Raw genomic sequence first — 16,365 nt, forward strand, 5'->3', positions numbered from 1 at the left:
AACTAAAGAAGACCGCGACTAACCGAGTAATTGTTGCCTTGAGATTTTACTAGTAATATGTACTTACCTTATATGCCCCGTATCTTCTTGAACAGCTTGGTAATGTTTCCATATATACACATAAGCTCAGTCGCGGATAGATTGATCCTTTTGCTCAACAAATTAAACAAAAGCTTGTCCACTTGACCACTGTGGTCTGTAGATGCTTTAGTGTTATCTGGACCTGCATCCAATATCTGCTTCAAAGTGGTAAATTTCGTAGTGGTTATCGAGTCTGTACCTTCTTCCGCAACGTGGTCTTGTTGCATCTCAGATAAACCATCCACCGGAAAAATTTGAAACAATCTCTTCTCCATGACCGAAAGATCGCTTTCATTATTGACACCTTCACTTCTGTATTTATTTGGCAACAAATGATTGTACACCCATTCGCTATATTGCTCCGTTCTATCTGTAGACCAATTGAGTAATGAATTATCAGTGATTTCATTGTTGTATTCGTACTCCATATTATATGCTTTGACCCGATTTATCCATACACTAGGTTGAAACTCGAGATTACCATATCCAAAATGCAACTTGACAATATACATAATCGCCGCGGTCAAGTATACTTCTGGAAAGCATCCTTTTAGTTTACTTGCGCTTTTGGGATTCCTTGGAATTTCGAATACATCTTTCTTGCAAAGATTTAGAAACCGGTATGCCAGCATAAACACATCTGGTGTATTGGGAAGTAGTAAAGAGTGGGATATTGTGTGATAAATGAATGGGAAGTAGTAGTTGCACGGGATGCTTAGTCCATGCTGCAATACAATTGGACACAAGTAAAAAATCCTTCGTAGAAGTTGTCCTTCAGTGGGTGCTTCATATGCTTGTAATTGGCGATGATACAAGCCATGCAATTTCTTCAACTCAGTCAAGGGTAAAAGATGATAAGTCTTGAAGTAAGGCACCTTATCCATAGTGATACATTCCAAAACGTTGTCAATGTAGAAAGGATATGCTCGTAACTCCAAACTTGCCAAATAAATGATACATATCAAATCCAATACATCTAATGATCTCTTTCTCTTCCTCTTCCTCCTCATTCCCTCTCGTCTGTCATGGCCAATATCTTGGACATCGTCATCGCCATCGTCATCGCCATCGTCATCGTCGTCGCCATCGTCATCGTCATCGTCATCATCATCACCATCATCGTCGTCGCCGTCGTCTTCGACTTTGTAGTAGTGTTCCAACGCCCGACACCAAAACGTCTTGATGACATTCATTAGATCAGATTTTACCCCTTCACTAAAGTAAATCTCGACAATGGCATCCAACTGTTTTTTCAATATGATTTGCATACATCGATAGAAAATAGGCAACGCCTCAGTACCAGTTAAGATATCCAGTTTGTGTTGCCTACCTGGTCTTTGACTTGACTGACTGGCAAAATTCCCCCTTTCATCAACCGATACCACATTTAATCTCCTCGTTTGGACTGGCTGTTGATCCTGATCGTCATTGAATTCAACAGCACCTTCGAGAACATGGCCGTATTGACAAATGGTCAACCCATCTCTGTTTCTGTATAGTCGTGATTTACAGTTGTCAGTGCCACAAACGGGACCTTTAAACCACAACTGCTTGCCCATTAGAGAAACTAGCACATGGGAAATGCTACAAATGTGTGGAGTTTCGAGATGGTAATTTACTTTTTGTTATTTTTTCTTTTTTTTTGTGTGCTGAGAAGAGCATCAGCGTACAACAACCGTAGTCTACATTTCTACTCTAATGATTATGCATACATTCGTGCTTCTCAATGACGTGTCCAGAGTTCAACTGCTCATCCAAATCATCATTTGGATCAATCTTGAAAACCTTGTCAGGGTTCAAGATTCTTCTTGGATCCAATGCCAATTTCAACTTTCTCATGGTGTCAATTGTCTCTTCGCTCAATTCTTGTGAAAGATACTTCCTCTTTCCTACCCCTACACCATGCTCTCCAGTACACGTGCCTTCGAGCTGCAACGCACGCAGAACCATTGCATCGACAGCTTCATGAACTTTTCCATAATCCGGTGAATTGTAAATGATGAGAAAATGACAATTTCCATCCCCAATGTGTCCCAACACGGAGAACTTTCCATCAAATCCGGCTTTGATCAAATCATCATTGATTCGAGATATAGCTTCAGAGAGATTTGATACTGGCACGGCAACATCGGTGGTCCAGATTTGTGTATCATCAGGATTAGCAAGACGGCTAGCACCAGCTTGGAAAGTCGACCAAAGACCATTTCTTCTTGCTGCCCACAACTCTGCATTTTGCTCTGCGTTTTCACTGCGTTCAACTTTGATCGCATTGTTTGCATTAGCAATTTCTTCAACCACTCGAGACTGTTCATCAACCTCCTTTATAGTCGGACCTCCCAATTTGAAAAACAATGTAGGTTTCTCTAATCTTTGCTCACCACCTTCGTCAGCTGACTCATTTACAAATGACATCATGGTGTCGTTCAACAACTCCATAGCATTAGGCTGGATCCCTTTGCCTATAATCGTTTGAGCAGCAGCAGCAGCATCTTTGATACTGTGAAATGCAGCAGTAGTAATGAGTTCGACTTTTGGACGTACATGCAATTTCAATGTGATTTCTGTAACTATACCAGCAGTCCCCTCAGTGCCAATAAAGAACCTAGTCAAATCGTACCCAGCACTCGACTTTCTTGGTCTTTGCCTCGTTTTAATGATTGTTCCATCAGCCAAGACCACAGTCAAATTAACAACATTCTCCTTCATCGTTCCATACCGGAAAGCATTCGTCCCCGACGCGCTTGTCCCCACCATTCCACCAATGTTGGCACCAATTCCAGGATCTGGACCAAACAATAAATCTTTGCCCTTTGGATCATCGTTCAAGTAATCTGCCAAATCAACCCACCCAACACCTGGCTGAACAACTATATCCAAATCATCAGGATGGAAAGCAAGAATCTGATTCATTTCAGCAAACGATAACGAGATACTGAATGGTCCTCTTGTGTGTATGTTTTGTCCTTCAAGTGAGGTCAACCCGGAACTAGCAACAACCGGTAGTCTATACTGATGAGCAATCTTCATAATCTGCGACACTTGTTCTGTGGAAGTTGGTGTTATGACGACATTTGGTTTCTGTTTATCGGGTTGGGGAGGATGGTGTGTTGAGTAAAAGGAGTCATTGTGGGCCGAGAGCACATCTGGGTCATGCAGAACATGATCCTCGCCAACAATCTCAACAATTTTTGCCAAACCTTCTTTGAATTGCTGTTCATTGGCGTAAACTGGCGAATCTAGCGACGAGAGCGGTGCCGTTGAAGCATCCTCTGCTATCGATTTGATGATGCTGTTTTCATTCACACTTTCTTTGTCATTGCGATTGCTAAATTTCTTCCCGAGAAAGTATCCGACTCCCAATGATCCGAACCCCAAAGCTGAAAAGGTGAGTAGATTGGATTGTGGCGGTTTCAGTGTGGAGCTACTATTGCGTCTCAATGAAGTCCTTGCAAGACTGATGATTCTTCTCCCTCCAGTAGAGAACATAGTCCAGTAGTGATACGGTGCTTGGGTGAGTAGTTAGTTATCGACAGAATAGACGAGTCGTTGCAATTCTCTTACAAATCATTTATAATTTTTTTGCATAATTTTTCAATATTCCCAAATCGAGAGAGTTGTGGCGCTAAGGATCATCCTGACACAAAAGCTCGGAGATCTCGGACAATAGTTTACCAGTGACATAATCCAGTAATTGCTAAGAGAGTTTTCACCCCTTATATTAACAATTTAATTCTAGTTGTTCATTTTCATATTCTTACTATACGTATATATTTAACACTTGTCGACATTCTAATTAGTTGTTTGAATATGGTCTCTCATTCCCACTGATCCAGTCAACCTCGAAGGGTTGGTGCTCCTGATAGGGTAGTGGACCCCATTAGACTTTCCATTAGACGTACCATTCAGTTCAGCATGGCCGTATCCACCACCACCAGGCGTATTGATGATTACTCTGTCTCCTTTGCTGACCTTAACCGTACATTTACCGCCCAACGATTTACTCTTGTAGTCGCCAGTGGGGGACTTATAAATCCATTTGTTTACACCACGAGCCCCTTCTTCACCCCCATGTAATCCATATGGCGCCATTGATCTTCGCTCCATCAAACATGATACTTCCAATGGGTACAAAAACTCAATATCTCTAATCACACCATCACCACCTTTATGGAGTCCATTACCCCCAGATCCATGCCTAACTGAATATTCATGAAGCAAAACAGGGTATCTCTTTTCAAATATTTCAGAGTCCGTCATTCTTGTATTTGTAGTGTGGCATTGCACAACCGATTGACCATCCCAATCAGGACCAGCTCCAGCTCCACCACAAATGGTTTCATAGTATCCAAAACAAATACCATTCTCCTTGTCGTTAGTTCCAAACGTAAAGTTGTTACAAGTCCCTTGAGATCCAGCGGCCGCTTGGAAAGTTTTGAGCATAACGTCAACAATTCTCTGCGTGGTTTCAACATTACCACCAACAACAGCTGCGTCATCAGATGGGGCCACAAGAGAGCCCTGTCTAGTTTTGAATTCAATGGGTCTCAAACAACCGTTGTTTAATGGGATATCAGTACTAATAAGGCACCTGAGAACATACAACACCGCCGAGTACATGATTGCTGTTGGCGCATTCAAGTTTCCATAAATTTCGTCACCAGTCTCACTAAAGTCAAACAATGCAGATCCAGTTTCAGGGTTGATAGTGACAGTCAAGACAATTGGTGTACCATCATCAATATAATCGACACCCTTTAATTCATGAGAACCAAACTTTTCATACGCCAATTTGAGCAAATTTCTAACGGCAATTTCAGCAGTGGATTGAATTCCTCCCATGTATAATCTGATAACGTCGTATGTGAAATCATCAACCAACCTTTGCAACAAAACTATACCCTTGTAATTTGCAGCTACTTGTGCCTTCAAATCCGAAATGTTATCACTTAAAGTTCTCGTGCCTGATCCACCAGGCTGCTTGGCTGGTTCATCAACCAATATCTTGGTGATTCCTACTTCATCAAATTTGCCACGAGCACACAACTTGTGAGTAACTATTGCTGCACCTTCGTCATGAATTGTCTTGGAGTTTGGCGGCATTGATCCTGCAGCGATAGATCCAATATCAGCGTGGTGACCTCTTGAAGCGGTCCAAAAGATGGGTTCATTGTTGTCGTTTAGCACGGGAGTTATGACGGTAATGTCTGGCAAATGTGACCCACCAGCAATTGGATGATTGGAAACAAGAACATCACCGGGTTCCAACTTACCCTCCCACATCTTGATCTGCGCCTTGACTGCATAGGACATGGAACCCAAATGGATAGGAATATGAGGTGCATTGGCAATCAAATCTCCATTGTGGTCAAAAATGGCACACGAGAAGTCCAACCGTTCCTTGATATTAGTTGAAATTGCCGTTTGTTGCAATGTTCTTCCCATTTGTTCTGCAACCGACATAAACCGGTGACCAAAAACAGACAACTGGATGGGGTCGATTGTTGTTGACGACAACTGGGGCTTCTTTTCTTGCTCAACTTCAATTAGCACATGATGGCTTAATATTCTTGCTTGTGAACGAGGCTCAATGATGAGTGTTTGAGTTTTGTCAATGATGACGGCTGGACCTTTGACAAGAGAACCCTTTTGCAAATCGGTTAAAACGTACACTGGTGAGTCCAACCACCCAACTGAATCAAAGTATACAGGCTTGGTGAATGCCGGTTTGGAAGCTTCTAAAGCTGTAGTCACCTGAGCTGCCTCTTGATAAGGATTGTGATGCTCTTTATCATTTGACTCGACAATCAACATAACTTCCACATCACTAACCAAAACTTCCCTCTCCAAGTTGAATCCAAATTCGCTCTTGTGTCTTTTGATAAACTTTTCAGCAGCATCAATATCGCCTACTTGGGTTGGAATTAACAAGTGGGTATCACTGCCAACATATCTCATGTTTAAGAAAATGTCCAACCTGGTGGTGAAATCAGTCAAGTTTTGCCTTTGGTAATCCTCTTGAGCTGCGTCAATAAGTGATTCAATTTTCTTATCAAGACCAGGCAAATTCTCTTTGGAATACGTGATTGAAGCGGGTGATTGCTTTTCAATAACAATATCTGCAAGTTGAATACCATATGCTGACAACAAGGAGGAGTACTTGTGAACTGCAACATTTGTAATACCCAAGTTTTTTGCTAAAGAAACAGCAAATTGACCTCCAGAACCACCAAAACTAGCCAAGTTGTGATTAGATGTCTCATGCCCTTTAGCCTCCGTCAAGTTCCGAATAGGTCTAGCCATTGACTCAACAGCAACTTTCAAAAACCCACTTGCAACCTCAACAGGCTCTAGCTTGATACCTTTTGCTGCTTGGTCCCTATTTATTTGTTCAGTCAATTCTTTGAATTTTTTGTCAACAATTTCATAATCCAATCCCTGATCCTGATTAGGGCCAAAGATTTTGGGAAAATGTTCCGGGACCAATCTTCCCAAATACAAATTAGCATCAGTAACTGTTAATGGGCCACCTTTTCTATAGCATGCTGGACCCGGGTCAGACCCAGCTGACTCTGGACCAGTTACAAACAAATCATTTTTCCAAAATAAAATCGACCCACCACCAGCAGCAACGGTTGAGATATCCAATTGAGGTGTTTGTAAATTGATCTCACTGACAATTGTTTCATGAATATGTTCAAAATGGCCATCGTATCGAGAAACATCAGTTGAGGTACCACCTGCATCGAACCCAATAGTAGCCTTTTTCAAAACTTCATCATAACAAGTCTCTCCAAATCCAACCATTCCACCAGCTGGACCCGACAAGATTGCTTTCAATCCAGTAAATTTGTACCACGGGCATAACCCACCATTTGATTGCATAAACAAAAGCTTATTTCCAAATGCATCCAAGCCACCTTCGAATCCAGCACCAAAGTTCTGAATATACTCATTTATAACTGGTGACAAGTACGCATCAGCCACAGTTGAGGATGTTCTATTAACAAACCCAATCATAGGTTGCAACTCATGTGATACCGAGACTTCAAATCCAATCTTTTTGGCAATCTTGGCAATCTCAGCCTCGTGTTTAGGGTAGGCATAAGCATGAAGTAACGACAACGCAACTGCCTTGATCTCTCCTTTATCATACACACTCTGCAAGGACTTTTCAATTTCTTGATAGTTTGGCTCCTTGATGATTCTGATTGTATCTCCAGTCACCCCCTCAGTCAAATTAGGTTGCAGTTTGTCAATTGACAACTTATCACCACCACCTTCGGAAAAGCTCTCGATAGTCACTCTTTCATCCACCTCTAGTACCTCTTTGTACAAATGACCCAATTTCTTTGCAGTCAAATCGAAAATATGTGGCCTGGTTTGATTCCCAATCACCAACACATCCCCAAATCCCTTTGTCGTAACCAACAACACATTCGCGCCTTTTCTTTCAAGTAATGCGTTCGTGGCAACAGTGGTTCCCATTCTGATACTTTGAATCTGATCCAATTTCAATTTATCACTCTTTGGTATGGAGGTACCATTCACAACTTCCAAAATTCGTCTTATACCTTCAGTAGGTGCATCCTTGTAGTTCTGAGGGTCAACTGACAACAACTTAAACACGTAGTCATCCTGTCCTGGGATCTTTGCAATAACGTCACAAAAAGTTCCACCACGATCAATGGCAATTTGAATACCTTTAACAGTCATGATGATGATGTGTATACAACGGTGTCGAAGTGGACTGATGATATGGTTTGATGATTGGGTCAGTGGGGGAGATAAACACCACTATATATATATATATATATATATATGTACAATGTCTACAAATTGTGTTCCGTCGCTTACCGCTTAAGCTACGGACATCACATAAATATCCCTGAAAGATTTTTGGTATATTTAATCGAAGCGCTTATTACCCAATTGGGTATTTCGCGAAGGGTTAGGGGACAAAAAAAAAAAAAAAGAACCGGAAAAAAAAGCATTGTTGATGACAAAATAGAAAGTGCCGTATTATGAAAATGTGTGGCACAAACGAAGCACTGTAGAGTTTTTCAGTTTTGCGGCTAAGTCGCCAACGAGTTGCAGCGAGTGTGTTTCGCAAAATGTGTGGTTTTATTGTCGTCTATACACTTAAAGCGTTAAGCTGGTTAGTGACATCGCTTTTGCTTTTGGTGACAATATTGCCCAATTTGTCATAAACTATTTCATCCTCAGAGTCGGTGTCTTCTTGTTGCGCATTGTTACCCAGGGTGACATCTTCCAATGAATCGTGCTCCAGTACACTGTCGCCCTCTATTAAATTCCCTAGGGCATCAGTCTTTGTCTTTGGTATCACATTTCCCAAGTTATCGTACTCGACGTCGCTATCACCTTCTTCGTCCTCTTCTTCGTCTTCCTCGTCCTCTTCTTCTTCGTCTTCATCGCTACTCAACCCCCCATTATTTCTATTGACGTTACCCATCATCCAAATATCCTCCTTCTGTCCCTGCTCTTTTCTCTCTTTCGCCTCTTTTTCGATTTTATCCAACCACTCATCTTGAGCCTTCAACACAGACTCAGAATCAGTGCATTGTTGGTACACTTGCAACAATTCCTCATTGATTTTCAAAAACGTCAACCCCCAGGAAAAATTCTCAAGCAACTGTTCTGCCCAGTCCAAATGACCCACAATTGCAAAACACGCAGCTAGCGCCTCAACACAATTAAGTTTCCAAGGACGTCCATAATTGACGGGATTGGCAGCAACCAAGTATGGCAAGAGTCGCTCGTGCTTACCTCCAATTTTCCCAAATGGCACTTCATCCAATCTAGCCCAAGAGCATTCAACAACTGCAGCCCCTTGCTCCTCGACAACGTCCACATCGTTGGGACAAACGGTAGACTTCCCATTGGGACTCACAACGATACCTTGGAATTTTTGACCCACTCGAAGATTCTTGATGAGACCCAATCGTTCTAGCTTTTTACCACTGCATCTCTTGGGGTCACAATGATCAAAATCCCACATGGCAAGTTTGGTGGGGAACTTGTGTTTGGATTGTGGCGTGCCGCTGCCACTGCCACTGCCGTCTTCTGTGTCTCCTATTGTTAGAGGTCTGGCAAAAGCTACTTCTTGTCGCCCCTTTCGTATATGATGTTGTTTCGATTTGTGCCCATTTGATGTTCTGCTCTTGTTCAGTCTATCATCGTTCGATTTATTCTTTCCTTTCCCCATGGTAATGAAGAGATGAGATGAGGAAAAGGCTCTGAGATCGGATTCTCTATTTTTTCCTTTTATTATTTTTTGCGCTTCCGCTACGGACAAGATCAAAATTTATCAAAAACATTAATTTTATAAACTACGTAGTAGACTATATATGTGACAACAGTTGTTGCAATACAACCATTTGTCTCTGCTTCCCTCCTTGGCCTTCTGAACCAAGAACATGAAATGAAATATTACAAACAAAAACTCAATCAATCAAAAACAAAAAAAAAAAAAAGCATCAACCAAAACCAAGCATTAAAAAACAAAAACAAAAACAAAAATAACATCAACCATGACACAACTATCCCATCCTGTCTCAAAACTCCGCTGCAACTCCCCTCTTTAGAAATCTTCATCAAAAGCAAAAGCATTGGCATCTTTGTTTTCGCTCTTGGCCATAACACCAGCTTTTTGGTAATCGGAAACCCTCTTTTCAAAAAAGTTGGTCTTACCGGCCAAGGAGATGTTTTCCATAAAATCAAATGGATTGGTGACATTGTAAACTTTTTTGTTACCCAAGGCAACCAATAATCTATCAGCAACAAACTCAACGTATTGGCACATCAACTTACAGTTCATACCCAACAAACTAACCGGTAAAGCATCAGTGAAAAACTCCTTTTCAATTTCAACGGCTTCGGTAATAATTCTCTCAACAATTTTTTGGTCTGGTCTGTGTTGCAAATGTGCAAACAACAAACATGCAAAATCAGTGTGTAAACCTTCATCACGACAAATCAATTCGTTGGAAAAGGTCAATCCTGGCATCAAGCCTCTCTTTTTCAACCAGAAAATAGATGCAAATGAACCACTGAAAAAGATACCTTCAACAGCAGCAAAAGCAACCAATCTCTCAGCAAACAATGCATCCTTATCTTGAATCCATCTGATGGCCCAATCGGCCTTCTTTTTGATTTGTGGGATGGTTTCAATAGCATTGAACAAGAAATCAGCTTCCTTGGGGTCCTTGATATAAGTTTCAATCAACAACGAATACGTTTCCGAGTGAATGTTCTCCATCATGATTTGGAACCCATAAAATGACTTGGCTTCAGGAATTTGAACCTCGGCAGAAAAGTTTTCCACCAAGTTTTCATTAACAATTCCATCAGATGCAGCAAAGAAGGCCAAAATCCTTCCAATGAAGTAACGTTCGTTATCGTTTAGTTTCTCTCTCCAATCATGGAGATCCTTACCCAAGTCAATTTCTTCAGCGGTCCAGAATGAAGCTTCGGCCTTCTTGTACATTTGCCAGATCTCATGGTATCTGATTGGGAACATGACGTAACGACGCGTGTTTTCCTTCAAGAGCGGCTCTTCAGCTTCCAATCCCTTCAATTCGTGTCTGTGTACTTTGTGTTTGCTCAAGAACTGTTCATGTTCGGCATTCATGGCCTCAAGTTGCTTTTCGTAATCTTTGGTTTCCTTTTCAGTGGCTGGTTTGTTCAATAAGGAGTTTTTGGTTTCGTGTATAGTTTGAGCTTCGTCTTTAGCCAATGCTTCAGCTGCCAATTTGTCAGTTAATGATTTACCTTGAGCAGTGGACATGTCAAGACCTGAAATTTTTCCGGTCAAGCCTCTAGTTGGAGTTTCTTTTGGTGCGGTTGATGATGATGACATTGTAGCGAGTGTGTGTGTGTGTGTGTGTATGTGTATATATATGTGTGTGTTAGTGGGAAGTTATAGTTGGATGAAGATTATAAGAAGATTATAAGAAAATGTGTCGGATGTAGCAAGACGTGACGGGACTCGTCTGATTTATATATAAAAAATTTTTTTAAAGGTAAAAGACGTGTGAGCGTGTGTATGTGTCTGTGTGTGTGTTGTTTTGACTTTGAAACTTTGAGTTTGTGGTATTCCGAAATCTGCAAATGCAAAAGGAAGGGAAGGGAAAGTGAAGTAAATACCAATACCGGGATGTGGTGAATGAAACTATGATACAAAGATGAAGATTCTTTGTTTTTATGTTGACTTTTGTTGTTGTTGTGGTAGCTAGTGTGGTGATTCTAGTATGTGGTTTGATATTATTAATTTGGTGTACTTTTGTGATGTAATGCCAAAGAATTTTTGCTTTTTAGGGCGTGTGCACTACTTTTCAAGCATCGTTTACTGTAGTAGTTTCCTCCATTTGTATACACAACTCACATACAACAGAGGCACACTTTAGACAATTGCAATGCAGCGATGGCTAAAATCGATACCGTGCAGAGTCCAATTTGTTTTGTCACACGCCTGGAAAGCTAGAGATGTTTTGATATGAACCGCAACGGGTAATTCTGATTTTCCTTTTCGCAACTTTGGAGAACAAAAACAAACAAAAACCACAACAACAGCAACTACAACTACAACTACAACTACAACAAAGCCAAACTGAATACACAAGTTGGGGTGGTGGAACACGTCCGCGTCTAGTTTTAAATTAAACACAACACGTGTTCCGTTATTGAACCTTGGTGACTCTATTGATCCCCTTCACAATTAAGAAGACAAGACACGGAAACAACAGCAACTAAAAGCAGACGCAGATACAATGTCCATTCTACCTTACTGTCTACATCTCATAATAATCCATTACTACTCTAGGAAAGGCGCTTATGTGAAATTCAAATCAGTACACGTTACATATTTTTTGTATTATTTCACGTCCACGCAAACGCGATATTTTTCTTTAGTTTGTTGAAGCAGATGAAATTCATTTTAAGCGCATCCGACACAAAATTATTTATTGCCAAGCATGCGTTTTGCGAAAAGGAGCCCTCTCAGACATACAGCAAAGTGCTACAATCCACATTGTGATTGCTCGGAGTCACGTCTCTGTTTGCCTCATTGGACATAGTTGCTTTCTAAGTTATCTTTAGTTCTATCGAGTTGTCAGCTTTTATCTTTCCGATCTTCGGATCAAGAAATTATCCTACCGGTAGTCCTCCTTTTTTACGAGTGGCCCCCTTTCTTATGCACTCAAGGGTAATTTCCGTCCTGCAATGTCTTCTCATAAAGCAAACTATTCATTTCAATGAAATACTTCTATAAAACAGCCTATAGACAATTCAGGGTTTAAAAGCTGCCCCTGTTCTCTTACCCTTTCCTTTCTTTTGAAGTAGACAGCAACTACAAAAGTTTCCTTGTAATTGTGTATATCCATCCCTCAAGGGGATGAGTTTGTCCTTAGCAATTGGAAAAAATGATATCCGCGAAAGCTCAACTGACAACTGAGCTAACTTCGTTGCAATAGAGTGGCTATTCTCGTGTAACCTGTAGTCCCCCTAAGAACAACATCTCAAACACTCAATGGGCTCGTCACTCTGGGTGACTCCAAGCTAATTCCATCATCCAAATTCAACAGCAAGATATCGGCACCCGTTCCACCTCTACCACCATTGATGCTACCAACACCACTCAAATCAGGTGACATCATTTCATCAAAATTGACATCCAACCCTTCATACAACTTACTAACATCCCCATGTCCTCTATAGCCTCTACCATGACGACCACCAGATTGCATCAATGCCAAAATCTTGTCCCGCAAAATATCCTCCATTTGAAACTGATTCATATTCAATTTGAAATATTGAGCAAATGCATCCTGCGCATCACGAGTAGACAAGTATTGGTAATGAGGTAATGAAGGTAATCCAAACAACATCGAATCGGGATTAGTCTTTTCGCTAGCTAAATGACGTGGACGTCCATACAACTTGAACGAATCAATAATGGGGATGAAATTACGCACCATAGTTTCAACTGCATTAACTCCAGGATGTGGTATTGGCATAATGTACATGGAACTGGTCAGTGCAAAGTCATCTGCATGCTTCTTGAAAAAACTCGAATTGGTTCTGTTTAAATCAAATTCAGTGTGTGATTTACCACCCTTGGATTTGAAAATTTTCGACGACTTGTCAGAATTGGATGCGTTTGATACCGACCGATCTCTAGTCAATGGTGTAGCAGTCATAGACGGAGAATTTGCGAAAAATGAACTTGCCGAGTTTAACGAATCCGATCTTGAGCGAGAATCACCGTTGGGTTTAGGTGTGGATGGGATTTGCAAGTTGTTTGAGGTGTTGTTGTTGTTGTTTTCAGTCAATGACGCAAGAGACTTGTTGGATCCGGATCGTGAAATTGATGCGTGGTTCTTGGCAATAAGTTTCCTTGGTGACAGATGGTGATCCTCATGGCTATTGTAAGGAAACAAGTACTCATAGTGTTTATTTACGAAAATCTGGCCAGATGCTCTCATGATTGAATTGAAATCAATCATGTTGGATTGCCCAGGGTATACATTGAACAAGCTTGTCAAGTCACTGAGATAAGCAATGAGATGCTTCTTTTGCATCTTTTTATCCAGTGGGTAAAATTCAATCCTACCCAAATGGTGTTTATCACTAGGCAAAATAACCATGTAAACCTTGATCCACTTGGTTGAGATTTCCGGTAACCGGATATTGCACCATTCATGTTCAATAAATCTCTTTTTGTGAGTGAGCAATACATGAATATCCAGTAATTTGGATCCCTTGGAACTCAACAAGACAGCAGTGAACGCTTCATTCAACTTGGTGTATTCATACTTGGACAACATCATTGCACTAATCCACTTGATGAAATCAATTTCGTTATGAAATCTAATGACAACACTTGAATCCTCACGGTAATCTTGAGAAATACGGAGTCGCAAGTCGCCTAAAAACTCGAGTCTGAAATCAACCAAATTAATATACCTTGGTTTGAATTCATCGTTTCCATCCTCCATAGTGTATTCATCATCCAGGGGTCTCCATATAGCCAACTCGGTTCCTGTCAACTTTGCATCAACTTCAAACCAGGCGTGGTCATTACCCAAACGAGCTGGTATTTGGAATGACCCAACACGATAGGTTCTCAATCTCTGTGCATTGAGTAAATTGACAATTGGACGAAATTCAGGTGACAAGTTTTCAGTTTGCAATTTATTCTGCAACAACAAGGATTGACCAGTGATTGAATTCAACAGGTTGGCGTCAGTGTCGGAAAAATCATTTGAAAAGTGTCGCGACTGGCGCACAAAAGACGAAGGAGTTTGACGAGCTTTTTCCGACAAGATGCGTCTAGGCAGATTGGTGGAGTCTGAGAAGGCATCTGACAACTTAGACTGATGACGCGCTCTTGGTGAAGACGGACTGGCAAATTGATTATAGCTTGGTGAGTTTGAAGGGTAATGATCATACATGGAGGAGACTTCTGAAGTTGAAATATTGGCACCACCATGACCCATCTTTGATGGTAGTAATCGGTTCTGTTGCGACACGGAATCTGCACTAGAGCTGCTGTTGTCACTATTCGCCAAGGCGAAAATCGGTTGTTGTCCGTTGTTTCTAGGTATCGAGTAGTTGTAGTTTGGCTGGTTCAGCAGCAGATCCTCTTGGATGAACGAATCAAAATTAGCCAGTTGCGATAACGGAGACCTTATACGGGGCACTGACGCAGGTGACGGTTGTGTATATGACGTGCCACTTGTGTCAATCTGTGGTAATGGGGCCTTCCGTGTGTTTGGCTGCAGTGTTGGAGACTTTGGCGATGCAATGCTCCCTTTGTATGGTACGGAAGGTACGGAAGACAAAGTTCCTGTAGGGTTGCCCATGTGTGTTTCTTGAGTGTTGTTCAATGGCTGCTGCTCTTGGTTTTGGCTGTTGGTTGTAAAACTTTTTTCCGAAGAGGAGGAACCCTTTGTTTTATTGAGTAATTTCTTTGGTGAAAGTAAGCTACTAAAGGACATATTTGCGATAAGCACGTGGGCTCTGGTTTCAATGTTGTAGATGAAAACGAAAAAAACAAAGAATATGATCTTTTGTAGTAAGAGCCTTCTATTTGGAGGGGAGGGAGGGAAGACTATGAACCAAAAAAAACAGGGGATTCTCAAAAGGAGGAAAAAAAAATAAAAAGGGAATAAACTCTGTAAATATTTCAAATATTAATGCTATATAACGTATATTGCGAAAAATAGGTTACATATATATATAACTATGCATGATACTATATTACACAGTTTTTTTGTAATTCTTTTTTTTGTTTTTATTTTTTTTGTTTTTGCCGTTAGAGAAATGAGACCCCAATTTACACAAACTTTAAACTTCAAATTGATGTATTACAAATACAAACGATAAACTCTATAGAACCGCAAATACACGAATCTGTTTGAAGAAAGGCGATTGTCATATAGCTATGGTCCAGCTCTCACTCTATCAATCTTTACTAAATATCAGAGAGCAATCGTGTGACACTACCCTGCGAAAGCATATCGGGTTAATTTCAAAATTCTGAATTTTTTCTTTTTCTTTGCGTCGATTTTTCATCACCGAGAGCAATTTTAATATCCGATAAAAAAAAAAATAAAAATAAAAAAAAAGAAGGCAGAACAACAATACATCATCATCGATAATTTCAGTGACTCTAAAAATTGACTTTATCGCTGTTTCAGCGTATTTAAGTAGAAAACACACACACACACACCTTTCTCTACTTCTCCTACAGCTGCTAGCCGTATCTATATGCGGAACTCTTGGTGTAATGACATTTGCCCTGCATATCTACATTAAGGAAACTACAGTTTGAAAAAAATAAAAATAAAAAAGATAAAGCGAAAAAAAAAAAAAAAGAAGAAAATCAAAATATCACTCTCTTTCCGATAAATGGTACAAAAACTGAATATCAATACAGAATCTCGTTCGTTATAGCCTCATTCAACCTATATCCATATACAAAGAATGCAAAAGCAGATGGGGGGGAGAGAGAAGAATGTAACGGCAAGCAGCGTTTTGTAAACCACTCTATAGATGTGGAGAAACAAAGGGAAAAAAATAAATAAACCTTGAAAGGGAGGAAGTTTAAGGAGAACTCACAACATCATTATGTATGAAAGGAGCAAGAGATGTGTTCATCTGTGACAGCAAACAAGTTAGATGAAAAAGAAAAAAAAAAAGAAAACAAGGCAGCAAACTAAATATTGAAACGGGTTCTGAAACAGTACCCTGAAATGTATGGTTTCT

General features: G+C 40.6%; 5 protein-coding genes across 5 annotated transcripts; all 5 read right to left on the bottom strand. All coding sequences in view use genetic code 12, as the record gives it.

Annotated features, from left to right (window-relative positions):
• Positions 1 to 68: 68 nt before the first annotated feature.
• KGF57_003288 (FAD-binding oxidoreductase) lies at positions 69 to 3,567 on the bottom strand (the record flags this gene model as incomplete). The annotated part of the gene is made up of 3 exons (XM_051752693.1): positions 69 to 578; positions 816 to 1,525; positions 1,794 to 3,567. 3 exons carry the CDS (start codon positions 3,565 to 3,567, stop codon positions 69 to 71), a joined length of 2,994 nt encoding a protein of 997 aa, XP_051608297.1.
• Positions 3,568 to 3,870: 303 nt separating this feature from the next.
• On the bottom strand, positions 3,871 to 7,794 carry HYU1 (5-oxoprolinase; the record flags this gene model as incomplete). The annotated part of the gene is made up of 1 exon (XM_051752694.1): positions 3,871 to 7,794. The coding sequence occupies one exon, from the start codon at positions 7,792 to 7,794 to the stop codon at positions 3,871 to 3,873; it is 3,924 nt and encodes a 1,307-aa protein (XP_051608298.1).
• A 418-nt stretch (positions 7,795 to 8,212) lies between these two features.
• On the bottom strand, positions 8,213 to 9,304 carry KGF57_003290 (ribosome biogenesis protein TSR3; the record flags this gene model as incomplete). Its single annotated transcript, XM_051752695.1, has 1 exon — positions 8,213 to 9,304. The coding sequence occupies one exon, from the start codon at positions 9,302 to 9,304 to the stop codon at positions 8,213 to 8,215; it is 1,092 nt and encodes a 363-aa protein (XP_051608299.1).
• Positions 9,305 to 9,679: 375 nt separating this feature from the next.
• On the bottom strand, positions 9,680 to 10,957 carry RNR21 (ribonucleotide-diphosphate reductase subunit; the record flags this gene model as incomplete). The annotated part of the gene is made up of 1 exon (XM_051752696.1): positions 9,680 to 10,957. The coding sequence occupies one exon, from the start codon at positions 10,955 to 10,957 to the stop codon at positions 9,680 to 9,682; it is 1,278 nt and encodes a 425-aa protein (XP_051608300.1).
• A 1,657-nt stretch (positions 10,958 to 12,614) lies between these two features.
• Positions 12,615 to 14,960, bottom strand: KGF57_003292 (uncharacterized protein; the record flags this gene model as incomplete). Its single annotated transcript, XM_051752697.1, has 1 exon — positions 12,615 to 14,960. The coding sequence occupies one exon, from the start codon at positions 14,958 to 14,960 to the stop codon at positions 12,615 to 12,617; it is 2,346 nt and encodes a 781-aa protein (XP_051608301.1).
• Positions 14,961 to 16,365: the final 1,405 nt, after the last annotated feature.

Source organism: Candida theae (genome assembly GCF_024610275.1).
Source record: "Candida theae strain CBS 12239 chromosome Unknown scaffold1, whole genome shotgun sequence".
Classification (NCBI taxonomy): domain Eukaryota; kingdom Fungi; phylum Ascomycota; class Pichiomycetes; order Serinales; family Debaryomycetaceae; genus Lodderomyces; species Lodderomyces theae.